At 51.2% G+C, this 27,530-nt stretch overlaps 1 protein-coding gene across 3 annotated transcripts in view; it reads right to left on the bottom strand.

Annotated features, from left to right (window-relative positions):
- ADAM33 (ADAM metallopeptidase domain 33) overlaps window positions 1-27,530 on the bottom strand; it is a 98,312-nt gene that overhangs the window by 59,179 nt on the left and 11,603 nt on the right. For all 3 annotated transcript variants that reach the window (XM_060278329.2, XM_060278330.2, XM_088660672.1), the window contains exon 3: window positions 16,178-16,254. In XM_060278329.2, the coding sequence (XP_060134312.2) occupies window positions 16,178-16,254 (77 nt within the window). The remainder of the gene's footprint in view (window positions 1-16,177; window positions 16,255-27,530) is intronic.

Here is a 27,530-nt window from a genome sequence, read left to right on the forward strand (position 1 = left end):
AGGGTGTTGGATATCAATAAAATCAACCCAAAACCTGGTTAAAATGGAACGTTGTTGCCTGGCGCCTAAAGCTGTATAATGAAGGTGCCAGGCGAACTTCCCTGGGGAGAGCATTCCATAGACGGGGAGCCACTGCAGAGAAGGCCCTGTTCTTGTGTTGCCACCCTCCGGACCTCTAATGGAGGAGGCACACAAAGGAGGGCCTCAGAAGATGATCATAGAATCATAGAATCATAGAGTTGGATGAGACCACAAGGGCCATCCAGTCCAACCCCTTGTCGAGCAGGAAACACCATCAAAGCATTCTTGACATATGCCTGTCAAGCCTCTGCTTAAAGACCTCCAAAGAAGGAGACTCCACCACACTCCTTGGTAGCAAATTCCACTGCTGAACAGCTCTTACTGTCAGGAAGTTCTTCCTAATGTTTAGGTGAAATCTTCTTTCTTGAAGTTTGAATCCATTGCTCCGTGTCCGCTTCTCTGGAGCAGCAGAAAACAATCTTTCTCCCTCCTCCATATGACATCCTTTCATATATTTGAACATGGCTATCATATCACCCCTTAACCTGATCTCAGGGTCTGGGTAGGTTGATATGGAAAGAGGCAGCCCTGAGCCTTTTAAGGCTTTTTAGGTCAAAACCAGCACTTTGAATTGGGCCCAGAAACTAATTGGTAGCCAGTGCAGTCAGACCAGGATCTGTGTAATATGCTCAAACCGTCTTGCTCCAGTGAGCAACCTGGCTGTTTAATTCTGCACCAGCTGAAGTTTCCGAACTGTCTTCAGAGGCAGCCCTACGTATAACGCATTGCAGTAATCTAACCTTGAGGTTACCAGAGGATAGACAACAGTAGTTAGGCTATCCCTGTCCAGATAGGGGCGTAGCTGGGCCACCAGCCAAAGGTGATCAATTCTGCCTTTGAAATTCCGGTAATGTCGGAAGCTGGCTTACCCTGAGGGTTTCAGGTACGGGTCATTCCTGGCCCTGCATGGAGATATTGGGCATCAAACGAAAGCCCTGTTGGAGGTCCAATGGAGGTCCAATGGAGCCCAGCATCTTGCTCTCCCAGTGCCCAACCAGTTGCCACAAGGGGAAGCCTGCAAGCAGGACTTGAGCATTCTCTTCGCCTGTGGTTTCCAGCAAGTGGTGATTGGAAGTAGAGTCTCCTTCTTTGGAGGTCTTTAAGCAGAGGCTTGACAGCCATCTGTCAGGAATGCTTTGATGGTGTTTCCTGCTTGGCAGGGGGTTGGACTGGATGGCCCTTGTGGTCTCTTCCAACTCTATGATTCTATGATTCTATGATTCTATGAAGCATTAATGCCTCCAGCCTTGGAAGCAGAGTGCCTAAGTGTCATGGCTAGCAGCCAGCGAGAGCTTTGTCCTCCATGAAATTGCCTAATCCTCCTTTAAAGCAGTCCACGCTGGCGACCATTGGACACCATCTTGTGGCAGTGAGTTCCAGAGTTTACGTCACGTGCCTGTGTGCAGAAAGACTACCTTTTGTCTGTCCCAAATCTCCCAACCTTATTATCATTATTATTTTTTTAATCATTTGTACGCCACTCTTCATCCGCACATCTCAGGGTGGTTCACAATATAAAACACAGCAGGAAAACACAGAACAGGAAATCACAAACCCACAAACCTCCCTCCCAGCTTTGCAGCATGTCCTGCGATGTTCTAGTGTGGTGAGAGATAGGGAGAAACACTTTTCTCTGCCTGCTTTCTCCCGGTTAGGTGCAGTAAAAATTCCCAGCAAGGGTCATAAAGGTTTGTGAATGTTCCAGAACAGGAATAGCATCTCATCTGACTCCATAGTCTCGGGGCTGCATTGATTTCAGCCGAGGGGAGAGAATGAATGGAAAACGTGGGTGGGTGAATTGCAAAAGGAAGCCGCTCACTTCGCAGCAGGTGAACAATAGGGGCAGGAAACTTCCCCCGCCCAAGGCCTTTTATTTCGTTTCACAGCCATCCCCAATGTATGGTACACTTGTGGCCTTTTGCCCTGAGGAGGGAGCCGGTCTCCTCGCTGAGCTGGCATCATCATCATCATCATTTTATTTGTATGCCACCTTTCCACAGTTAAAACAATGCTCAAGGCGGCTTACAATATGACAAGATTTGCATAATTGCAAATATAGCAAAGCAGTCATAAAAATCAATAAAACACATTACATAACCAAACCGAACAAATTCCACATAAAAATAAAGATAGAAAAAGTTAATATCGGTAATATGAGTTAATATCAGTAACGACAGCAAAAACTCCCAACGAAACTTTCACCAAAATACCCCAGTCTCCTCATCTGCACCTCAACAGCCACAGACTTCTCAGAAAGTAGCTAACAATTATTATTATTATTATTATTATTATTATTATTATTAATTTATTTATACCCCACCCATCTGGCTGGGTTTCCCCAGCCACTCTGGGAGGCTCCCAACAAAATATTAAAAATAGAATCAAACCTTAAAAGCTTCCCTAAACAGGGCTGCCTTCAGATGTCTTCTAAAAATCAGACAGCTGTTTGTTTCCTTGACATCAGATGGGAGGGCGTTCCACAGGGCGGGCGCCACTACCGAGAAGGCCCTCTGCCTGCTTCCCTGTAACCTCGCTACTCGCAGGGAGGGAACCACCAAAAGGCCCTCAGAGCTGGACCTCAGTGTCTGGGCAGAACGATGGGGGTGGAGACGCTCCTTCAGGTATACTGGACCGAGGCCATTTAGGGCTTTAAGGGTCAGCACCAACACTTTGAATTGTGCTCGGAAACGTACTAGGAGCCAATGTCGGGCTTTCAGGATCAGTGCTATATGGTCTCAGCGGCGGCTCCTAGCCTGCCCCTGACCTCACCAGCCATGTTCAGGGAGAAAGAGAGAACAAAGCAGATCTCCATTTTTTAATCCATCTCATTCAGCATCCTGTTCTCATCATAATCACAATCACAATCACAATCACAATCACCATTATTATTATTATTATTATTATTATTATTATTATTATTATTATTTTACTTGTACTCCACCCATCTGACTGGGTTGCCCAGCCAACATACATAAAAACATAACAAAACATTAGACCTTTTTTTTTACAAAAACCATTCCCCATACAAGGCTGCCATCAGATGTCTTCTAAAGGTTGTATAGTTACTTCTCTCCTTGGCTAGGGGATCACAAAACTCCGTACCTTCCAACATTTATCCTATGAAAATAGGGACATCCTAAGGAAAAGCGGGACATTCCGGGCTCAAATTAGAAACCAGGAGGGCTTCTGTAAATCCAGGGTTGTCCCTGGAAAATAGGGACACTTGGAGGATCTGTAATAAAGCGTTTCTCAACCGCTGTTCCACGGCACACTACTGTGCCGCAAGATGCTGGCTGGTGTGCCGCGGCATGTGGCGACGAGAAGGGCGATTTGCAGAACTACCGTACAGAGCGGAGAACCTTCTCAGCATGGCTGCGTTTGAGCGCGCCCTTCACAAGATGGCGGCGATTCCTGTCATAACCCGCCTGCCTGCCCCGCCCGCACCACCACCACTCTCCGCTGTCTCTTTTATCTCTATGGTTCCTCCTCGAGCGTCCCTTTGACTTAGTTGTCTATGGTCTTCCGCACCCAATCGAAAGCCGCCGAGCGCTCATATAGGGCGGCACAGAGTTAAATTTTTTAACTTTTTTAATGGTGGTGTGCCGCGTGATTTTTTTCACGGAACAAGTGTGCCGTGGCACAAAAAAGGTTGAGAAACACTGCTGTAATAGACCAATGAAGGATAAGGGAAAGAGATCAAAAACAGGTACCCCCAGCCATCACCATGCCAACCCAAACCACCAGAACGACTAGGCATAAGGATGAACATTCTGGCGTTGAGAGCTATGTGACAGTGGAATAGGCTCCCTCAGAAGGTTAGCTATACAAAATCATAGAATTGTAGAGCTGGAAAGGAGCCTGAGAATCATCTAGTCCAACCCCTTGCAATTCAGGAATATGCCGCTGTCCCATTCCGGGACCGAACCTGCAACCAGTTTGTGTGCTTGTTCTCTAGCTGCATTGCAAATCGTTGCAAAGCACCCTGATTTCCACCCGACCCTTCTTGTTTCTAGATGTTTAGAAAACGCCTGATTTATCCCCTAGCTAAAACACAAGCTGGGTTATTTTTGTCCGTTTCGCTACCCCAACAGGGGTCTGTCTGTCTGTCTGTCTGTCTGTCTGTCTGTCTATCTACCATCTTGTAGGATTGGGGTTTTCAAAGAGTGCCTGGTCTCAATTTGCAGGCATTACATGTGCCATGTTGGTGGGAGGAGAACTCCGGGTGCGTCTCTCCCCATCTATTTTTCTTTCTCAAAAACCAGAAGGGTCTTTGTGGCAATTTAGATCGGGTCCGTGGGATGGAGGGGAGAGGATTAGCTTGCTGCCTCTGCGACACTGCTTGAGTGCGGAACGGACAACCTCGGAGGGTTGTGGGCTCTCCTTCCTTGGAGGTTTGTGAGCACAGCTTAAACATCGCCATCTAGAGTTGAACTGGGGCAATGCGATCATGGCGCATAGGCGGGGCCTGGGGCCCATTGAGACCGGTTGGGCAAGAGGCGTGGAGAACCAGCAGTAGGGGGCGCCAGAGCCAACAACAGGTAGAGCCATCCCCTGAGAGGCTGTAAATCAAGGCTGATACAATACTGCACTCATGGAACAGCCTCCTATTCTGGGGTGTTTGCGTGGGAAGAGGGAGCTCTGGGGCGGACCAAATCTCTGAGGCATCTTCGGCAAGCTTGCACACACACACACACACCCCTTTCCCGTCCGGCTTGCAGAGTTGTAAGCTCAGAAACAGAGGTCATCTAGGAGTCCTGCAATTCTATGGTTCTGCAATCTCTCTCGTCTTCTCCTGGCTACTTAGGAGAGCCGCAACAAGCTCTCCAACCTTGGCAGCGCTTTCCAAGCTCAAGTCTATCTCCCAAGCACTTCCTGCCTCGGCTGCGCTCCAAGCTAAGCGAGGTTTTTCAGCAGGGGTGCTTGGCAGCCGCCGTGAGCATTAGCAGAGTCTCGACTCCGTTTGTTTTTCTCTGCTTTCCTCCTCGCTTCTCCCTCCGTGACAAACCGCCTCCCCCCCCCAGCCCATCGACAAATCCATTTATGTATAAAAGAAATGCAATAACATTCCAGAATGCGCAGTGAGTGGAGGTTGTCGGGAACCAAAGGACACTGCGGTCCAGGAGAGAGCAGTGTCCTTGGCTGCAGGGCAAGACCCAGAACACCTCCAGGAATTGTTTCAGAGCGACAGAAACGTGAAAACTGCGCGAAGACATCACTTGGATCAGAAGGGGCTAGGTTCGGAAACGGAAGTTGTCGTTTAGAATTGTGTTGCCATTAATTTCACCTCCCTGGTAATGTTTCCTAAGCATTCTTATTGATGGTTACGGGGAACTGGTCTAGAAAGCTCATCTAGAAATTATTATGATTATTACTCCTCACAAAAATACACCACTGAAACACCACAACTAATTGGAACAAACTCTTCCAATAGAAACCGTTTGGGGGGGGGGTGGAATCCACACCCACACCCATACAAACAAAAAACAGATCTCTAAAAGAGGCCACAGATACCTGAAACCCTTCAAGTTAAGGGCCAGAATTCTGTGAAAAAAGGAAAGCTTTCCCCTGGCACCAAAAAGAGATGGGGAAAGCATTCTATAAGCAGGGAGCTACCACTGAAAAGGCCCTGTTCTCGTGTTGCCAGCCTCTGGGCACAAAGAGAAGGGCCTCGGGGGACAAGTGCAGGGTCCGGGTCACTTCCTGGGGGAAGAGGCGGTCCTTGAGATATTGGGGTCCTGGTCCGCCAAAGGCTTCAGAGGTCAAAGCCAGCCCTTTGAATGGAGCCCAGAAACCAAGGGTTTTACCCACACTCCTGCTTGCCCTGTGCCTAGGAAAGCATGGGGTTGAAGCGGTTTCTCCTTTGATCTGCTGCTTTCCCCTAAAAAACCCACTCTTTAGCATTAATTCAGAACAAACAGCAATCCAATCCCCTGCCGTTTGTTCTGATTCAGCACTCCACCGCGAGTTCCCCCAGGGGAAAGCGGCGGGGCCAACATAAGTGTCGATGAAGCCCTAAAACTAAAACACAGGGAGATGAACCACTCCTTCTCAGATAGCTGAGAGCTAAGGTCTTGCAAAGTCCACTGTTATGTACTGAGCTGAATCCTAGAACAATAGGATTCAGAAACAGCGGGAGCTACCCAATCCAACTCCAGGTGGAAGTGAATCCGCAACCTGATTGGCCTGCTGGAGCAGCCAATCAGGCGGCGGGCAGAAGTGAATCTGCTACCTGATTGGCCTGTAGGAGCAGCCAATCAGGCTGCAGGCAGAAGTCAATCCACAATATAATTGGCCCACAGGTGTAGCCCTGAAGTAGCCAATCACGCAAGGCCCATTGTGTAAATAATGTATATAAGCAGATGGTTTTGGGAAAAGAGCCATTCTTCTTCTCCTCTTCTCCTTGATGACGATGAGCTGAATAAAGAGCATGAAATTCACTCTCGACTCCGAGTACATTTCACTGGCGACGAAGGTGGGATCCTGCTGAGCTGACCGCCACCACGCACTGCACCGCAGCACCGCCACCTGCTGCACCGCTGCATCGCACCGTGCATCCAGGCTTCAGCTCCAGGACCCAAGGAACCCAGAATGGCAACCGACAGCAGCTTCTCGCCATTCAAACCAGCATCAGGAGACTGGGAAGGGTACGCTGCCCGTTTCAACTTCCTCCTGCAAGCGAAAGAAGTCACCAACGATGCCATGAAGAGGGCGACATTCTTCAGCGTCTGTGGAGAGGAGACGTTTGAAATCGCCCGGGCTCTCCTTGCACCTAGAGATGTCGCTACCGTCTCGTACAAAACAATAATGGAACGGCTGAAGGAGCACTTCTCACCACAGCCCTCGGTGGTAGCTTGCCGAAATGCCTTCTACGCAAAGCGGCAAGCCCCGGGGGAAACCATAACTGGGTTTGTGACCTCCCTCCGCCAAGCCGCCCGGCTATGCAACTTCTCAGAGTTGGAGAACATGCTTCGTGACCGCCTCGTCGGTGGCCTGAGGGACGAGATGTTGCAACGACGCCTCTACGCCAAAAAAGACCTCACGTTCCAGATTGCTCTGGAGGAAGCCCTGGCAACCGAAGCCGCCGAGAGGTCAACGCAAGAGGCACGACCGGCCCCGCCATCCCAACCGAGGGTCTACCACGAAGACCTCACCGACGAATCCGAATCTGACAGGGAGGAAGTACACCGAGTACAGCGGCGCACTCAAGCAGCACACACACCACAGCAGCCTCGACGAGAAGGAGGGAACTGTGCAAGCTGCGGGGAGAACCACGAGAGGAGGACCTGTCGTTTCCGCAACGCAGAGTGCAGGCAGTGCAGAAAATTGGGACACATCGCCCGGGTGTGTTGGGCTCGACTCACCCGTCGACAAGCATCAGATGACCGACCCAGGAGCCCCAGGTCACACGGCACCATGCACCAAGGCAACTCGACGGAGATCACGGACTACCAGGTATTCCAGTTGCCCCATCCCAGCACAGAGAAAATTTATATAGAGGTACAGATAGAGGGAGCCCCATGCCGCATGGAGCTGGACACGGGTTCAACTCTATCCATAATCTCGGCCCGAACATTAAGGGAACTGTGCCCTAATGGGGGTCCCAAACTAAGGCCGGCCCCATTCACCCTCCGGGACTTCCAGAAACGTAAGGTCCCTACAATGGGGGTGGGGACCTTCAGGGTGCAATATCGAGGGCGAAAGCAACAATTGGACTTGCTGGTAGTTAAGGGCCCCTACGTTAGCTTACTGGGACTGGCATGGTTTGGACCTCTGGGGCTAGCCGTTACCGGGGTGAACCGCACTAGCTTACAAGTGGACGTGGACGCCATATGCAAAGAGTTTCCAGGGGTTTTCGATGGGGCATTGGGACAATATACAGGACCCCCCATTGCCCTACAGCTAGACCCCGCTGTACGACCCATCAGGCACAAGGCCCGCCGGGTCCCGTTCGCCCTGAAACCCCGCATAGACGAGGAATTGGACCGACTCGTGGAGCAAGGAGTGCTGGAGCCGGTGCCCAACGCCCCCTGGGAAACTCCAATTGTCACACCCGTCAAGCCTAACGGTTCGGTCCGCATCTGTGCAGACTACAAATGCACCATAAACAAGGCTCTCACGGCCCATGCATACCCAGTGCCAGTGGTCAGCCATGTCCTCGCCACCCTGGCTGGGTCAAAAATCTTTGGCAAACTGGACTTGGCCCAAGCGTATCAACAGTTGCCTGTGGACGAAGCCACAGCAGAGGCTCAGACGATTGTGACGCACAGAGGGGCATTCAGAGTAAAGCGGCTGCAATTTGGCGTTAGCGTGGCACCAGGCATATTCCAGAATCTAATGGACTCTCTCCTTAAAGGGATTCCTGGTGTCACCCCCTTCTTCGATGATGTACTGATCGCCGGGCCCACACCAGAGGAATTTGAGGACCGCCTCCGCTCCGTCCTGCACCGTTTCCAGACGGCGGGCCTCAAGGTGAAGCGGGAAAAGTGTTTACTGGGAGTGCCGCAGGTGGACTTTCTGGGATTTAAGGTGGACGCAGAAGGGGTCCATCCAACCGGTGACAAGGTACAGGCCATTTGTGAGGCCCCAGCGCCCAAGAGCAAGCCCGAACTTCAGTCATTCTTGGGACTATTGAACTTTTACCATGCCTTTCTTCCGCATAAGGCAGCGGTAGCGGAGCCCCTACACAGACTCCTAGATAAAAGGGCCCCTTGGGTGTGGGGCCAGCGACAAAGGGCCGCATTCCAGGCAGTCAAGGACTTGCTCGTCTCGAACTCGGTCTTGGCACACTTCGACGAGAGGCTGCCAGTGGTGCTGGCATGCGACGCCTCTCCCTATGGCATCGGCGCTGTCCTGGGACACCAACTCCCGGATGGAAGAGAGGTGCCGGTGGCATACTTCTCCCAGACGCTTGCTGCAGCCGAACGAAACTACTCACAGATTGACAAGGAGGGTCTGGCAATCGTGAAGGGCGTAAAAAAATTCCATGATTTCTTGTACGGGCGGCCCTTTACCATAGTGACTGACCACAAGCCGTTGCTTGGCCTGTTTGCCCCCGAGAAGCAGACCCCCCAAGTGTTGTCTCCACGTGTCCTCAGGTGGTCAATTTTCCTTGCCGGCTACCAGTATGCACTAATCCACCGCCCTGGGAAGGCGATGGGCCACGCAGACGCCCTCAGCAGGCTACCACTACCAGAAACAGGCCCCGACCCAGCGCCTGCGCAAGAGGTTATGACCCTGGAGCTGCTTCCCGACCGACCCATTCAGGCACAAGAAGTTGCGCACCATTCCACAAAAGATAGGGTCATCTCCCGGGTCCTGGACTGGGTGTGGCGAGGATGGCCCAGCAGCAGCCCCGGGCCAGAATTCGCTGGCTACACAAACCGCAAACATGAACTGTCGGCCCACAAGGGGTGCCTGTTATGGGGAAGCAGGGTTGTTGTTCCCCAGCCCCTCCGCAAAAGGGTCCTCACAGCCCTACACGAGACACACCCAGGGGTAGTGAGGATGAAGGCCCTTGCCAGGAGTTATGTGTGGTGGCCGGGGATTGACAGAGAGATAGAGGCCTGGGTCCAACACTGCCAGACCTGCCAAGAATCCCGCCCGGATCCCCCAAGGGCCCCAGTCCAGCCCTGGGAGTCCGCCCGACATCCATGGTCACGCTTGCACGTGGACTTCGCTGGACCCTTCCAGGGAAAAACATTCTTCATAGTGGTGGATTCCTACACCAAATGGCTGGAGGTCGCACTGGTACCGTCCACTTCTACGGCGGCAGCCATCCGGGTACTACGTAAGCTTTTTGCAACCCACGGGCTCCCTGACACCCTCGTCTCGGACAATGGAACCGCATTCACGTCAGAGGAGTTCCAGACCTTCACAGCGCAGAACGCCATCCGCCACATCCGCTCAGCACCATTCCACCCTGCCACCAATGGCCAAGCGGAGCGCATGGTGCGGACCACCAAGGACAGCCTCCGCCGCATGACACAAGGGGACTGGGAATACCGCCTTGCCGCATTTCTTCTAGCACAGCACAGCACCCCAAGCACAACGACGGGCCGGAGCCCAGCTGAACTACTAATGGGCCGGCGCCTTGCAACTAGACTGGACCGACTTCACCCCGACAGAGCTCAGGATGAGGTAGTGGTGGGGAAAGGCAGGAACCCCCGGACATTTGTGGCCCAGGACGCAGTGTACGCAAAGAATTTTGGGGCAGGCCCAGCATGGGTACCCGCCACAGTCACCAAGGTGACCGGTCCCGTGTCGTACGAGGTACTAACGGAAGGGGGGCAATGTTGGCGCCGCCACTGCGACCAGCTACGGCGACGATTCCCAGGAGGAACCCGGGAGGAGAGCGGGACAGAGGGGTCCCAAGGGGACAGCAGGGCAGTGAGGCCTGTAGAGCGAGAGGGGTGGGCAGGGGAAGCAGAAGCAGAAGCAGTAGGCACAGAGGGGCGCCCCGAGGCTGGAAGGACACCGGAACCAGAGCCACAACCTAGTGGTTCAGTGGCGCCAGACCAGACAGCCCCGGCACAGCCAGCAGCCTCGGAACACGAGCCAGAACCAGAACCCCTGACCAAGGAACACCCCAGGCCACAACGCACACGGAGGCGGCCAGCAGACCTTGGGGACTACGAATGCAACTTCCCGGGCAGGACTGGAACTTAGAGGGGAGGGGTGTTATGTACTGAGCTGAATCCTAGAACAATAGGATTCAGAAACAGCGGGAGCTACCCAATCCAACTCCAGGTGGAAGTGAATCCGCAACCTGATTGGCCTGCTGGAGCAGCCAATCAGGCGGCGGGCAGAAGTGAATCTGCTACCTGATTGGCCTGTAGGAGCAGCCAATCAGGCTGCAGGCAGAAGTCAATCCACAATATAATTGGCCCACAGGTGTAGCCCTGAAGTAGCCAATCACGCAAGGCCCATTGTGTAAATAATGTATATAAGCAGATGGTTTTGGGAAAAGAGCCATTCTTCTTCTCCTCTTCTCCTTGATGACTATGAGCTGAATAAAGAGCATGAAATTCACTCTCGACTCCGAGTACATTTCATCCACCAAGCAGGGCAGAGTCATCCAACGGGGAGAAAGGAAAGGAAGGAGATGCACAATTGTTCTATTGGGAAGCTGAACAGTATTCCCGGGCTGTTAGCACTTTGCACAAGATAAATCAAAGCTATGCATAATAGCCCAGTATCCCTGAAGGAGCATCTCCACCCCCATCATTCAGCCTGGACACTGGGGTCCAGCTCCAAGGGCCTTCTGGCAGTTCCCTCCCTGCAAGAAGTGAGGTTACAGGGAAACAGGCAGAGGGCCTTCTCGGTAGTGGAACGCACTCCCCTCAGATGCCAAGGAAATAAACAACTATCTGACTTTTAGAAGACATCTGAAGGCAGCCCTGTTTAGGGAAGTTTTTTATGTTTGATGTTTTGGTGTATTTTTAATTTTTGTTGGAAGCTGCCCAGAGTGGCTGGGGAAACCCAGCCAGATGGGCGGGATGATGGTGATGATGACGACCACGACAACAACAACAACAACAACAACAACACATTTAAGTTGGCAAAATGATGGCAAATCTGTTCTTGCTCATGTGGTCTTTGTTACAATGGTGCTGCGATTACAGGGTTGCGTCGTTCGAGCTGCAGATTTTAAGACCTGCCGTTTGCTACGTCGCCAAAGCTGTTTGCTGGGGTTGTCCTGTTTGCAAAGAAAAGCTCGGACAGGCTGACCACAATGTTTGCAAGCGAGAACTGCGCTGCTGGTGTTTCCAGCTCAACTGCTGGTGTTTTGTCTGATTATGACTCCAGCTAAAGAAAATGTGTTTACTTTAACTCTTGGCACGTTTCGTTCCATCTAAGCCCCGTAGGACCCAAACAGCAAGAGGTTGCACAAGCCGCCCTTAGATTTGAGCTAAAAATTCCCGCCAGCCCCTCGGTAACGAAAGCAGGAACCAAAGTGCTCGGTGCACGGAGGGAAGCCATTAGAGGGAACACCAGGAGCGAACTGGCGCCTACGGTCAGCAGCAGCCATTTTGAAAAAAGTTCTCATAAGAGATGCTCCATGCCATGCAAAGTTTGGACGCATTTAAAAGAGGACTGGACAAATTCAGGGAGGGCTATCGATGGCTACTAGCCAAGATGACTGTGCTCTGCTTCCACGGAAGCCTTAAAAAAAAACTTCGGATCAGGCCAATGGCCCATCTGGTCCAAGATCCTGTTCTTGCAGTAGCCAATCAGATGCCCCAATGAGAACCCTGCAATCAGGATCCGAACACAAGACCTCTTTCCCCTCCTGCGGTTTCCAGAAACTGGCCTTCAGAAGCATCTCTGCCTGCAACTGTGGAGGCACAACATAGTTGCTTGAAACCAAGGGAGGGCGGAGGGGGCTTTTGTGTTCGAATCCTGCTTGCTGCTTTCCCAGTGGGGCATCCAATTGGCCCCTGTGAGAACAGGATGCTGGACTAGAAGGGCCCTTGGCCTGATCCAGAAGGTTCTTCTTGGGTTCCTCGTTTTGTCCCACCCTTCAGGTCTCCTGGGTTTTCATTTACGCAGTAACCGTTATATTACAGTTCTTGGGACACAAAAGCAATTTTATGGTGCATTTCAAAGCCAAAAAACTAATCACATAGTCAGAGAGAACCCATGCATTTAATGGCGGGATGGGGAGGGGTCAGGCTGGGACATCAGCCTGGGCTGAAATCCTAGACACATCTGGGGCTGAGAATAGGTCCCATTGAACTCAGTAATGCTTACTTCCTAGAAGACAGAAATGGAGTGCTCTGTTGTTGTTTTCTGGATAGAAGGGAGGGGGTTTTTTAAAGGGGGGGGAGAGACCTACAGGTGAAACTCATAAAATTAGAATATCGTTGAAAAGTGCATTTATTTCAGTAATGCAACCTGTAATTTATTTTTATTTTTATTCTTACAACTGTTTTCTTTTGGAAAATCCACAGTAATAAAACAAATAGTTACAATAATACAAAAATAAACAAAAATAAACATGGCTATTACATTTCATTAATTACATTCCATTTATAATTGACCCGCCTAATGACAAATAATTACAATTACAGCAAATAAAGGCTTGACATATCTTGCTTTGCATGCCATGCATCTATCTCATATATTGGTTTCACCTTTTAAATTGCGTTACTGAAATAAATGAACTTTTCGACGATATTCTGATTTTCCGACTTTCACCTTAGTTCTGGCGATTTTATCGTTTTTACAACCTTGTCAGGTGACCCCTTTTGTGAGTTTGTACTTCTGTTTCATTAAAAGCCTTCGGTTTGATTTTATTTGTTACGCTATTTTTGGTTTTAATCAGGATTCCGTACATCGTACAGATATTTATTTTGCAGCATAGAAATTAATCAATGTCAATAGTAGCTACGACTGCAGCTACATAGGGCTGGCCCAAACCAAACAGCTGGATTTGGAAAACTCCCTCAGTGGGGATGGGCGTATTTCATCTCTGGAGGCAGAAAAGTCTGGGGAGGGCCCAGGAATGGAAACAAAACCTCATTGTAATGTAATTAATCACTTCTTTCTGTCTATGCTTTTAAAAAAATTATTTTATAACTTGCTTCCTCCATTTCTAACTATTTAACTCCTGTCACCCAGAACCATGTGCCTTAATTACCCCCATTTCATAGAAGGGCTACTCCATGGGTAGGCAAACTAAGGCCCGGGGGCTGGATCCGGCCCAATCGCCTTCTAAATCCGGCCCACGGACGGTCCGGGAATCAGCATGCTTTTACATGAGCAGAATGTGTTTGTTGTGGGAGAGGAAGGGAAAGGAGAATGTTAGCCGCTTTGAGACTCCTTCGGGTAGCGATAAAGCGGAATATCAAATCCAAACTCTTCTTCTTCTTTTATTTAAAATGCATCTCTGGGTTATTTGTTATGACAGAAGGGAGGAAAAACCTCTCCTGAACCAGAATTTTTACTTTCTTGGGCTCCATGATCACTGCAGATGGTGACAGTAGTCATGAAATTAAAAGACGCCGGCTTCTTAGGAGAAAAGCAATGACAAACCTAGACAGCATCTTAAAAAGCAGAGACATCACCTTGCCTACAAAGGTCCGTATAGTTAAAGCTATGGTTTTCCCAGTAGTGATGTATGGAAGTGAGAGCTGGATCATAAAGAAGGCTGATCGCCGAAGAATTGATGCTTTTGAATTATGGTGCTGGAGGAGACTCTTGAGAGTCCCATGGACTGCAAGAAGATCAAACCTATCCATTCTGAAGGAAATCAGCCCTGAGTGCTCACTGGAAGGACAGATCGTGAAGTTGAGGCTCCAAGACTTTGGCCACCTCATGAGAAGAGAAGACTCCCTGGAAAAGACCCTGATGTTGGGAAAGATGGAGGGCACTAGGAGAAGGGGACGACAGAGGACGAGATGGCTGGACAGTGTTCTTGAAGCTACAAACATGAGTTTGACCAAACTGCGGGAGGCAGTGGAAGACAGGAGTGCCTGGCCTGCTCTGGTCCATGGGGCCACGAAGAGTCGGACACAACTAAATGACTAAATAACAACATCCATAATTTTGCAAGCTTCTATCACGCTTCAGCTGAGATCACCCTCGAGGTCCCTTCCACCACTTCAATTCTAGGATTCTCCTCTTAACTTGCCGTTTCTCTAAACCAGGGGTTAGCAAAGTTTTTGTGGCTTGGGACGGTTCACGGTCCCACAGGTGCATGCATGCACAAATGCTATTTCCGGCGAGGAGGAGGCGTGCGCAGCTTCCCATTGGCTGCAGGAGCTTCCTGCAGCCAATGGGAAGCCGGCCAGCATCGTGGAAGGCGGTCCCCACTCTGCTCCACACCGGTTTAGCACGGTGCACAGGAGCCGACTGAGCGGGCGGCAGGGGTCCATGGGCTGGTTAAACGACCGCCATGGGCCGCTTCTGGCCCATGGGCCTTAGGTTGCCAACCCCTGCTCTAAACTTAAAAGGGGTCAAACACTTCTGTGCTTTCCTCAAAGGGGATTCGCTCCATCCACTGCAGCAATGCACCCCATGGCTCCGCCCTCATTTTCTTCTAGCCCCTCCCAAAGTCAACATGGCGGAGCAAATGTCAATATGACAATACCACAGCAAAGAGACTGATACTGATTAATTGAAAAAATCGAATCCTGCTTGTTGATTTCCCTTTGGCCACTGTGAGAACAGGATTTGGGACTAGGTGTGCCATTGGTCTGATCTTATCCTTTCAGGAAGCCAGAGAAACTGGCCTGGCAAAGCCCACCAATGTCCCAGCCCAGACTCAGCAGGAATTCATCTCTGCTCCAGCCGAAGGCTCAACTTTCTGCATGGAACATGCACACTCCTGCTGAGGGCTCTGAGCCGTGGCTCGAATCAAAAGGAGCTGGTGTTTTTGCAACAGGGTGTTACAGCAAGGTATGTCGGGTGAGCCAGCCATTTCTGGAAGCTCTGGTGTCACGTCCTGGGCCAGAACACTTTAAAACAATATACCAACTTTTAAAGAATATTTGCATTCCCCAAAACACACCCTCGATAGCACATTTTTAAGACAGTAAGAAGGACCTTTGCTGGATCGGGCCAATGGCTCACCTAGTCCGGATGCCTGTGGGGAAACCCGCAAGCGGGATTCGAACAAAGGAACACTCTGCCCTTGGCCCCTTTTATCCCTGGCAGGAGCATAACAAACTCTGCAAGGTAGAAAACTCCTCTCCGTTGGCACAATGTATTCAGAGCTCTGTCCTTCTAGTGAGCTCACTGGAAGGACAGATCCTGAAGCTGAGGCTCCAATACTTTGGCCACCTCATGAGAAGAGAAGAATCCTTGGAAAAGACCCTGATGTTGGGAAAGTTGGAGGGCACAAGGAGAAGAGGACGACAGAGGATGAGATGGTTGGACAGTGTTCTCAAAGCTACGAACATGAGTTTGACCAAACTGCAGGAGGCAGTGGAAGACAGGAGTGCCTGGCGTGCTCTGGTCCATGGGGTCACGAAGAGTCGGACACAACTAAACGACTAAACAACAACATTCAGAGCTCTGGCATTTCTGGGTGCAGGAATTTGACCCTCTGGGAGTTCCTAGTAAGTGGCCTCTTCAACAGGCACATAATACTTACTGGTTTCTTTCCAGCACCAAAAATAGATCCTTGCCTTCCACGGTAACCGCCACCTCTCCACGGGCAGGAAATGGAGTCTGCAGAAGAGAGAGAGAGGGGAGAGATATCAGCACACACTGAACACTGAACTTCCCCAGTTCTGGGCAAAGGATGAGAAACCTCTGCCAGCCAGGTAGCCCCCCTGATGCCAGCACACCTGACACAGAAAGAAAGGAGAAAGAGATCTGGGTGTCAGCTGCCCGGCACAGACAGTGCACCCCAAATCTCTAGATGACCTCCCCTAGCAATGACACAAGAGGCAAAATGTCACAGGAGGTAAGGCAGAATCTCGTTGTACCCAAAGGGACAATTCCTGCAGCAAAGAATATCAGTCCTCTAGCACCCAGGTGCAATGAATCATAGAACTGTAGAGTTGGGAGGGACCCCAAGGGTCATCCAGTCGAACCCCCTGCAGTGAAGGAATCTTAGCTAAAGCCTCCATGCAGGGCTGTCTTAAGCATATGTGGTGCCGGGGTGCAAAGATCCGCCACCCCCCTCCCAGTTTGCCCAGTCCCAGGTGCGCAGGAGGGCGGAGCCGGCCGGCCGCCTCAGCATCTCGGTGGCTCAGTCGCCCTCAAACTCGCGGCCACAGCAGAAGAGCCCGTCGTGGGGCTCTGACTGATGGGTGGGCTCTTCTCAACTCTCAGGCCCCGGACTCTCAGCCTGGCACCCCTGAGAGCCCGGCGCCCGGGTGCCCTGCACCCCTAGCGCCTATGGGTAAGACGGCCCTGCATCCATGACAGAGGACCATCCAACCTCTGCTGAAAAACCTCCAAGGAATGAGAGTCCACCGTCTCTTGTGGGAGACTGTTCCACTGCTTACTGTTCCTCTTACTGTCAGAAAGTTTTTCCAAATGCTTAGTCAGAATCCCCTTTTTTGTGTTCTGGAGCCATTGGTCTGGGTCCTACCCTCCAGAGCAGGAGAAAACAAGCTTGCTCCATCTTCCATGTGACAGCCCTTGAGATATTTGAAGATGGCTTTCATATCTCCTCTCAGTCTCCTCTTTCCCAGGCTAAACATACCCAGCTCCTTCAACCGTTCCTCATAAGGCCTGGTTTCCAGACCCTTGATTATCTTGGTCACCCTCCTCTGCACACGTTCCAGCTTGTCAACATCCTTCTTAAATTGTGGTGCCCAGAACTGGACACAGCACTCCAGGCAGGGTCTGACCAAGGCAGAATAGAAGTGGTACTATGACTTCCCTCAATCTGGAACTATACTGCTGTTAATGCAGCCTAGAATAACATTAGCTTTTTTTGCTGCTGCCTCACAAACTGTTGACTGATGTTAAGCTTGTGGTCCACCAAGGCCCCCAGAGCAGGCAAGGAGATGAATATTCATACCTGCCGAAGTTAGACAATTACGCATTGCGAGAAAAGAGAGGGCACAGATTTGCATAGAAATCAGACTATGTATAAACACCAGTTGCAGGAAACTCCCCTGCAAGGTAACAGCACTCGGGCTTTTTTTTTCAGTTTAGAGAAAAGGCAAGTAACAGGTGGGAGAAGTATAGAAAATTATGCACCGTGCGTAGATAGATTGGCTTTTTCTCCCTTTCTCAATATACGACAACTCAGTGCCCTGCATGTTTATTGCATGTTGCTTTAAAAGACCCTGATTTGGGACAGAGGGGCTGTTGTGCACCTAACAGGTCGCCATGCAGATGCAGCAGGCTGCATTCCTATGTGTAAGGATCGTGGGATGGTTGCTCACGAGTAACGGCGCAGGACTCCAACCTGATTAAAACCAATGACAAACCTAGACAACATCTTAAAAAGCAGAGACATCACCTTGCCGACAAAGGTCCGTATAGTTAAAGCTATGCTTTTCCCAGTAGTGATGTATGGAAGTGAGAGCTGGACCATAAAGAAGGCTGATCGCCGAAGAATGGATGCTTTTGAATTATGGTGCTGGAGGAGACTCTTGAGAGTCCCATGGACTGCGAGAAGATCAAACCTATCCATTCTGAAGGAAATCAGCCCCGAGTGCTCACTGGAAGGACAGATCATGAAGCTGAGGCTCCAATACTTTGGCCACCTCATGAGAAGAGAAGACTCCCTGGAAAAGACCCTGATGTTGGGAAAGATGGAGGGCACAAGGAGAAGGGGACGACAGAGGACGAGATGGCTGGACAGTGTTCTTGAAGCTACAAACATGAGTTTGACCAAACTGCAGGAGGCAGTGGAAGACAGGAGTGCCTGGCGTGCTATGGTCCATGGGGTCACGAAGAGTCGGACATGACTAAACAACAAATGTACAGTGAAGAGCTAACAGGTTCATGAGTGCCTTAGTCACTCGCAGAATCCGGGAGTGCCCCTTTCCCGTTTCTACCCCAACATAAGAACTTGGACACCCCCAGTCTCCGCCTCCCCTCTTTGCATTTCAATCCTCTGCGCAATTGGGGCGACGGAAGTGGCATCTCCCTCTCTGTGCCCTCTGGGCGAAGGTGGTGCAAAGGCTCCGACACAGCATCCTCGAGCCCTCTCCTCCCCGCGCTGACCAGCTCCCTCTCCTCCCCACTAGAGGCGTCCATCTCCTCCCGGGGACCCTGTGGGCTCCCCCTGACACTATGTTTTTCACTGAAGATCGACAGGAGCTACTTGTCAAGGGTCCCACAAGGTCAGTGTGTTGGAAAGAAACAACCAAGCTCCCCCCCCCCTTCTCTCTCTCGTGCACCCACACACTTCTCTAACAGAAGGGGCGTGCAACCGTTCACGGCTTCCTGTGCTACCTCCGGGGGACTGCAAAATGCATCGCCCCAGCCGAGACTGAAAACAGGCTCTTCGGCTTCCAGGCACCAGATGACAAACAGGTGTTTAAAAATAAAAAATAACCGCGAGAGCCGGAGAGGAGAAAGAACTGAGTCAGCCTCACAAGGCATGCCAAGAGTCTGGCAGCCCAGGCTGGCCTGCGGAAGAGTTTTCACAAGAGAGAGAGAGAGAGAGAGAGAAGGCCCAGGAGCAAGGTTTTTCCAGTGCGGAGAAAGAGCCAAAGTGGTTTGTTTGTTTTTTACTGTGTATCTCTTGTGCATCCCTTCTTCGCGCAGCACGGTTAAACTATGGAACTCACTTCCTCAGGAGGCAATGATGGCCACCAAGTTAGATGGTTTTACAAGGGGATTAGATCAATTGATGGTTATTGATGGCAGAGGGCCTTCTCGGTGGTGGCGCCTGCCCTGTGGAACAGCCTCCCACCAGATGTCAAAGAGGAAAACAACTACCAGACTTTTAGAAGACATCTGAAGGCAGCCCTGTTCGGGGAGGCTTTTAATGTTTAATAGATTACTGTGCTTTATTTTCTGTTGGAAGCCACCCAGAGTGGCTGGGGAAACCCAGCCAGATGGGCGGGGTATAAATAATAAATTATTATTATTATTATTATTATTATTATTATTAGTCATGATGCTCGGCTCTGCCTCCCTAGCCGGAGGCAGCAATCCCTCCAGCAATCCCTCCAATTACCAGTTGCTGGAAATCTTAGCAGGAGGAGGAGAGGCTGAGAGGCAATGACTGAGCTCAAGGCCAACCCCAGTGAGCTCCATGGCTGAGCAAGGTTCCAGGCCCTGGTCGCTCCCTGGTCCACGTCGGGCGCTCCAACCACTGTGCGGCGCTGCCTCTCAAAATGCCAGCCACTCAGTAAGGATGAGCTTGCCAAGGCTTCAAAATGCACACACACAAATACACATTGCAAAAACACAGAGAGGGGGAGAAAGCCACTGAGCCCTACCCATCAGAATCAGATATAAAACCCCAGAAAACGACACTTCCAAGCCAGGGCTGAATTCGCTCTCGCCACCCCATTCCTGGCATAACACAGCCCTCCATGTCACCCTTGCCATTTGGCCCTGCTGGCGATGTTCCACTCCTGTCCCTTACCGCAGTGCAAGCCCTGCAACCGCCCGAATCTCCACTACCAACGCTGGGGATTTTTCACGCCTCCAAGAGTTAAATCTGTCCCTGGCAGAAGGCGGCCCCTTTGCCACAGGGCCAAGCCAAAGAAAAGCAAAAAAGGAAGCAATTATCGGTCACTTATCTAAGCCCTGAGCTCAAGGCCAAACTAAGCTGACCTTGAGACTGCAAGGGAGAGGAAAGCATGAGGTCATTTCTACACACACACTCGCACAGTCTCACTCGTGCACGCTATACTGATTTCCCAGAATCCTCTGGGCTCTCACGCTCTGAGACGTGAACGGCAGAGAGCCTAGGGGAACGGAGATGGACAAAGAAGCCGACTGGCTGCAGCGTTCGGGATATTTTCGTTTAGAGGGAAAGGCGAGAAAGAGATGACAAAGTTTATAAAGTTTTCCATGGCATGGAAAAAGCAGAGAGAGAAAGGTTTTCCTCCATGGGCGTACCCAGCGCGGGGCAGGGGGGCAACTGCCCCCCCAAGAAGCAGGGCCGGCGCAGCCGTGAGCGAGAGCGGTGCTGCCAGCGGGGCTGGTGGGCAGAGGCAGAGGCGGAGCACACCGCGCCGCGCCCTCCCTCCAGCTCCCTGTTGCGCCCTCCGGCAAGGCCAAGCACAGTGGGGAACCAGAGAGCGCGGCGGGAAGCTGGAGGGCATGGCGCGGCGGGCGGGTACGCCAAACTCGCACTCCGATGGGCTGTGCTCCGCCTCGGTCTCTGCCCACCAGCCCCGCCGGCAGCGCCGCTCTCGCCCATGGCTGCGCACTCTGCCAGGGTCCTGGCCACAGTGCACCGGGGGCAGCCCGGCGGGCCAGAGCGAGCGCCCTGGCAGCGTGCTGTCAGCAGAACCCCAGCGCCTCTGACTGCAAAAAGCTTCGCGGCGCCTAGGTGAGACCGGAGTCAAGTTTCACCTGGGCTCCGTAGCCCCGCCCACGTTCCCACTTTGTGGCCCCTCCCGTGCCTTGGCCCCTCCCCTTCCCCCCTAGTTTTGATCCTGGGTACACCCCTGTTTTCCTCCTTCTCTCTTAACGCTACAACTTGTGGACCCTTGGGATTCAGCTACATTAGTCAAAAACGTGTTTTAAATGTGTTGTAAACAAGCAACAGCAGATGGCGATGGAGAGCAAAAAAAATTGTGCAATTTTTTCCATATCGTTTTTCTTCTTCTTTTGTTATAACGATTTAATTTCTGACTTACTTATAGCATGTGTGTTTTCCCTGCATGTAGATCCACCCTTGGTAAAGCTGATTGTTGAAATATTCAGGAAAGAAGACATAAACTATGAGTTAAACCAGGCATAGGCAACCTTTGGCCCTCCAGATGTTTTGGCCTACAACTCCCATGATCCCTAGCTAACAGGACCAGTGGTCAGGGATGATGGGGATTGTAGTCCAAAACATCTGGAGGGCCAAAGGTTGCCTATGCCTGAGTTAAACTATGGAACTCCCTCCCACTGGAAGCAGTGACGACCACCAACTTGGATGGCTTTAAAAGAAAATTCATGGAGGACGGAGCTATTGACGACGGCTAGACATGGTGGCTCGGCTCTGCCTCCACAGTCGGAGGCAGCGGTGCTTCTAAAGACCAGTTACGGGAGGGGAGAGGGCTCCTGTGTTCAAATTCTGCTCACGGGTTTCCCATTGGGGCATCTGGTTGGCCTCTGTGAGAACAGGATGCTGGGTCCCTTGCCACTCTACAGTTCTATGATTCTATGAAAATATGCACCAAACATCTTATTTATCACATGATAAATATGTATTTCATCTCAGCATATGTATCTCCAAGTGTACTTTATCCTAAAATACTCATTTCAAAGACAACTAACTCATTTTAACGCATCTAGAGAAAGTGGGGTGCAGTGCTTGGAATGTCTAACTAGAGCCTGAGAGACCAGGGTTCAAATCTTCCCATTAAGCCATGAAGCTCACTGAGTGACCTGGGGCTAGCCACAGTGTCTGAGCCAGCCCATCTCACAGGGCTGTTGGGAGGATGAGGTGTGGAGTCGTCTTTGTACGGCATCTCGAGCTCCTTTGAGGAGAGATGCAAATGGCATAATTTAATGTCTTGGTACATCTTTTTGAACTGTAAACTGTAGTGCAAAATGTGAAGAAGTGTGAATTGCAGGCTCTTCTGTTGAAAAGGCTAAAAATGGCAAGGAAATGCTAATGGGGCTTTAAAAGACTCACCCGCCTAGCAGATTCTGCCCATGGGAAGTTTCTATCCCTTCCCTTCCTATCACACCTGGGTGGGGGTTGAGCCGCCTCTGCAGATGATGTGAAAAATGAGGTGGCAGCTTCCTCCACAATCTCGCCACTTCCTCATCTGGTTTTGTGACCAAATAGAGAGGAGGAGGGGGGGGGACAGAGAGAGAGAAAAGAAGAAGGTGATTAAGAAGGAGGAGGAGGGAGGGAGGGGAGAAAAAGAGAGAGAAAAAGATGAAAGGGGGAAACAGAGAGAGGTAAGAGGAGGAGGAGGAGGAGGAGAGAGGGGAGAGAAGGGAGCGAGAGAGAATGGAGGGAGAGAGAGAGAGAGAGAAGGGAGGGAGGGAGGGAGAGAGAGAAGGGAGAGAGAGAGAGAGATGGGAGGGAGAGAGCAGGCGCGTAACAAGGGAGGGGCTTAGGGGGGCGCCGCTCGTAGCTCCACTATGGCAGGGGCAGCGCGGGGGACAGCATGCGGGGGAATAATAATAATTTATTATTTATACCCCGCCCATCTGGCCGGGTTCCCCCAGCCACTCTGGGCGGCTTCCAACAAAACATTAAAATACAGAAATCCATCAAACATTAAAAGCTTCCCTAAACAGGGCTGCCTTGAGATGCCTTCTAAAGGTCTGGTAATTGTTGTTCTCTTTGACCTCTGGTGGGAGGGCATTCCACAGGGTGGGTGCCACTACCGAGAAGGCCCTCTGCCTGGTTCCCTGTAACTTGGCTTCTCGTAGCGAGGGAACCGCCAGAAGACCCTCGGCGCTGGACCTCAGTGTCCGGGCAGAACAATGGGGGTGGAGACGCTCCTTCAGGTATACTGGACTCCAGCCCCTGGCCCGCCCCTCGCTGCCTCCGCCCAAGCAGGAAGAAGCAGAGCGGTTTGCCGCTGGTGGCGCCTGGCAACCTGCTCCGTAGCGCACCGGCCGCTCATCCTTGCGCATGCGTCGTGACATCACGACACATGCATCAGGACACATACGTGCTGCGGAGCGACACCCCGCCCCCAGGGGGTGACACCCCGGGCAGCCAAGCGGCACCGTTCGCCACTGGGAGAGAGAGGGGGGGAGAGGGAGGGAGGGAGGGAGGGAGGGAGGGAGGGAGGGAGGGAGGGAGGGAAGGAAGGAAGGAAGGAAGGAAGGAAGGAAGGAAGGAAGGAAGGAAGGAAGGAAGGAAGGAAGGAAGGAAGACTCTCTATTCTCGGAAACCCCAAGGCCTTGCTAAACTGTAGAACAAACCAATCACCATCTTCAGGGCCATGCAATCCCTGGGCCTCCCCAGGATGCTCTGTTGTGCCATGGAAACGCTCGGCTGCGCTTAGAGATGCAGGGAGAGGTGTGTTCCGTTCCCATTTTCAAGCAAGGCTCATTTGCCCTCCATGATTCGAACACTTGGGGTGGAACTCAGCCAACCCTCGAAATTTGCCCTTCTCTGAATTTTGTGATGCAGTCTTCCAGGCAAAAATAAAAATGTATGCAAAACACGTGACATGTATTAGGGGGGAGATGTGTGTATGTTAGAATGGTAGAAATAGAGAAAAGAAGAGCGCTGTGTTGTCTGCACTGCCAGCTCAAATGAGTGGCTGAGTTTCCACTGAGCTGTGAGCCCAGGCATTACGGGAAAGAATCACAGAATCACAGCATTGTATAGATGGAAGGGACCCCAAGGGACATCCTTTCCAACACCCTGCAATGCAGGAATTGCAGCTAAGAAATCCCCGACAGATGACGCTTCAAGGGAGTCCATTCCCCTGCCCAACAGAGGCTTTGGACTATGGGAATTGTAGTCCAATGGTTGGACTGGAGGGGGCTAGGCTGGGGCTGATGGGAGGGCACCAGGTTGGCAAAGGCTGCCCTGCGCAGTTGGAGGCTGATCAGATTCCTAGAAAGGAACCCGGGGCCTGACCCTCCTTCGTTGTAATTCCTCTGAGCGGCCGAGGGATTTGCAACCGGCCTTTGGGCACTAAGAGTAAGAACAATGCGGCCGAAAGAATATTCGTCCCTAAATTATACCCTTGCTGTGGCCTTCCCAAAGAACGCCAAGTCCTGGGGGGGGGGAGGAGAGGGTGAAAATAAAAATAAAAACCGGTAGATCCTTGGCCTACATTCCCCTCTGGCAACCGCACTTGGGACTATATATAACTGCGGAAAAAGACAGCTTCTCTCCGTGTCATGACTGAAATGAACAGAGGGCAGAGCAGGGCAATAAAAGACACACCGATGGGATGTTTTGAGGTTTTTGATCTCTGTGTGTGTGTGTGTCTCAGTCACATCAGACATGTTAGAAGTTTGTGGAACTGTGGAACTCCCTGCCACAGGAGGCAGTGAGGGCCACCAGCTTGGCCAGCTTCAAAAGACGACCAGGCAAAGGATGAAAGAGACCCTACCAGAGAGGATTGGCAAACTAAGCTGATGGACTATGCCGAAACGGAAAAGCTGACCGGGAAGCTCAGGAACCATGAGGTCAAAAACTTTAAAAAAAGAATGGGGGGAAATTATAATTAACTTGGGAGGTCACTGTAAGCCGATGAAAACATTAGCAGGATTTTAATATCACTTGTAATGTAACAGGTATTGTGCATAATATGGATGAATACAAAATATAGATTATGAAATAACTAGTGTCATTCAGCCCGTTCAGTAAACGGGCACTAGAATATGTGAGGAGTGGCAGGGCCGCGGCCTTCCCTCCCTCTCTGCGCTCGGCTGCTGCGTCTGGGAGGAGAAGGGGAGGCAGCCTTCTGAAGCCCGCTTCCTCCCGAGTAGACCTGCCCGGCGGGGTGTAGTGAGGAGCAGGGCAGGCCGGCAGCCATGACCGAGCGAGGGGGACGACTCCGGCTCCCCGCCTCTGGGACTGAGGCGCAGGTGAGGGGAGACGCAGAGAGAGAGAGAGAGAGAGAGAGAGAGAGAGAGAGAGAAGAAGGAAGGAAGGAAGGAAGGAAGGAAGGAAGGAAGGAAGGAAGGAAGGAAGGAAGGAAGGAAGGAAGGAAGGAAGGAAGGAAGGAAGGAAGGAAGATACCCCCGCACACTTCCTTACCCTCTCCTCCTCCTCCTCCACCGTGCGGAGCCCTCTTTCCTTCTTTGCATTTTTTCTTCCCGCCTTTCCCCTCTGAGGCAAAGGCTCCCCTCACGTGAGGCGGGGCTCCTGCCTGGCAGTGCCGGAGCTCCCTGCGGCCGCAATGGCAGCGCCGGCGCTTGAGGGAGCCGGCCAAGAAAAGAGAGGCGGAGGTGTGGGGGAAAGAGCCACAAACTCTTCCCGCCGCAGCGGCTGCTAACGGGGATGGGCGGGGAAGGAGGGCGGCGGCGGGCATGTGAGGCTCGGCACGGCGGGACCCGGCCGGGGAGCCTCGGCGAGAGCGAGTTGCCATGAGAGTGTCCTGGGCACGCAAGCAAGTGTCTCTGCGTCCAATCCCTGTGTCCGTGGGGCACATGCGCAGTAGCGCGGACACAGGGACACAGGGACTGGACGCAGAGACACTTGTATATTATTATATAGGATATGTAGTTGAAAATGTTCACAAGAGAAGCCATGGAAGGGATGGGGGGGGGAGTCGCAAGATTCAGAGAAATCTCTTTGAACAGATATGTAATTGGTACTGTTAGAAACTTATATTTGTAAAATCAAATAAAATGATTTTGAAAGAGGACCAGGCGAATTTGGGGAAGCGAAGGTTATTGATGACTACTAGGCCACAGTCGGAAGCGGCGATGCTTATCGGTTGCTGGAAAGGGCAAGAAGGAGGATGGGCTCTCGTTGTTCCCGTATCTGATTTGTGGGCTTCCCCTAATGGGCATCTGGTTGGCCACTGTGAGAACAGGATGCTGGACTACAAGGGTCACTGGCCCGATCCAGCAATCTCTTCTTCTGTTCTTGTGACACACATTTTAAGAGACTGCCCAGGTCAAAATGGTTTCACCAGGGCTGTCGGCAACCAGTGCAGTGTTAAAAGAGGGTTAGTAACATGCATCCGTCACCAACAATTACTCCTAAGTAGAGCTTCCATGTTCAGGGGAATTCTACCTCAGAATTCCAGGCACTCCATGGCAAACTAACAGATTCAGAGTCAGACCCTGACAGCAAACAGGACATGAATCAGGGCAATAATGAAAGGAAATACGCCTAAGTGCAGAAACGGCTTTAATCATTTCCTGGGCCAATGGCAGGGTGAATGACACAGCAAGCGATGCACTCGATGTTGCTGGTGTTGCTATGGTAACCCCATGCACCTGGCATCCTTACCTCTGAGCATCCCGGCGCAGGGATGTGTTCTTCAAGACCTGAGCCCAAGCGCTGTGCAATTTAACCCGTTGTTCACATTGCACCAACATGCACACGAGATACCAAAAGCATGTCATCGTGCAACAAGTAAATACATTTCTCCGTATCGGTTTTCGCACTTTGCCTGCTTCTCTGTGTCTTTTCTCAAGCCCTCTGATTTCCCACCCGCCCCTCTTTCTTGCATGGCGTTTTTAGACTTATTAATGGAGCTCTTCAACAGCCAATACTCATCCTGCTTTCCTTGCTCTTAAAAAAAAGAAAAGGGGAAAAGGCTCATTTATGCCTAATTGCTTTTGGCCTTCGACAAACACCCACAGAAATCAGTTCCGTTTATTCTTGTTCCTCTTCTAAATAAGATTGCAAGCCCCACTGGGCAGCGTTTGCCTTGTTATGAGTTTTGCGCAAGTGCCTGATGTTTTCCGGCACCAGACGAATCATTGTAGTTGTCATAAATATCATCATTTTAGAGAAAATGCAGCTGGTTTCAGAGGTGCTGCCCCCTTTGACTATATATCTATCTGCACTCGCAAATGCACATTGATTCTTGTTTTGAGCAAGAGATAGCTGGAGAGAGGTTTATAAAATTAAACTTGGCATACAGAGCGTGGAAGGAGAAAAATGCTTCTCAGTACCAGTTCCTGGAAGCCACTGAAAGTGGCTCCATGAATTTGTCCCGTCCTCTTTTAAAGCCCTCCAGGTTTCCATAGTCTGACTCTTGCATCATTTTAACAGTCATGAAGTAGCCTAGAAACCGTGGTTTGCTAAGGTCACACACCCTGAACAAACTACAGTTCCCATGATTCTTTGAGGTAAGGCACCACTCTTAAAGTGATACAAGGGTGCTTTAATAAATAAATCAAATGCCTTTTAAATGTGTTTGTGGGAGAGGGTTATTGGTTTGTGCTCTCTCTCCCCCTCCCCCCCACACTTG

This window comes from Zootoca vivipara, chromosome Z1 (genome assembly GCF_965207765.1).
Source record: "Zootoca vivipara chromosome Z1, rZooViv2.hap1.1, whole genome shotgun sequence".
Taxonomy (NCBI): Eukaryota; Metazoa; Chordata; class Lepidosauria; order Squamata; family Lacertidae; genus Zootoca; species Zootoca vivipara.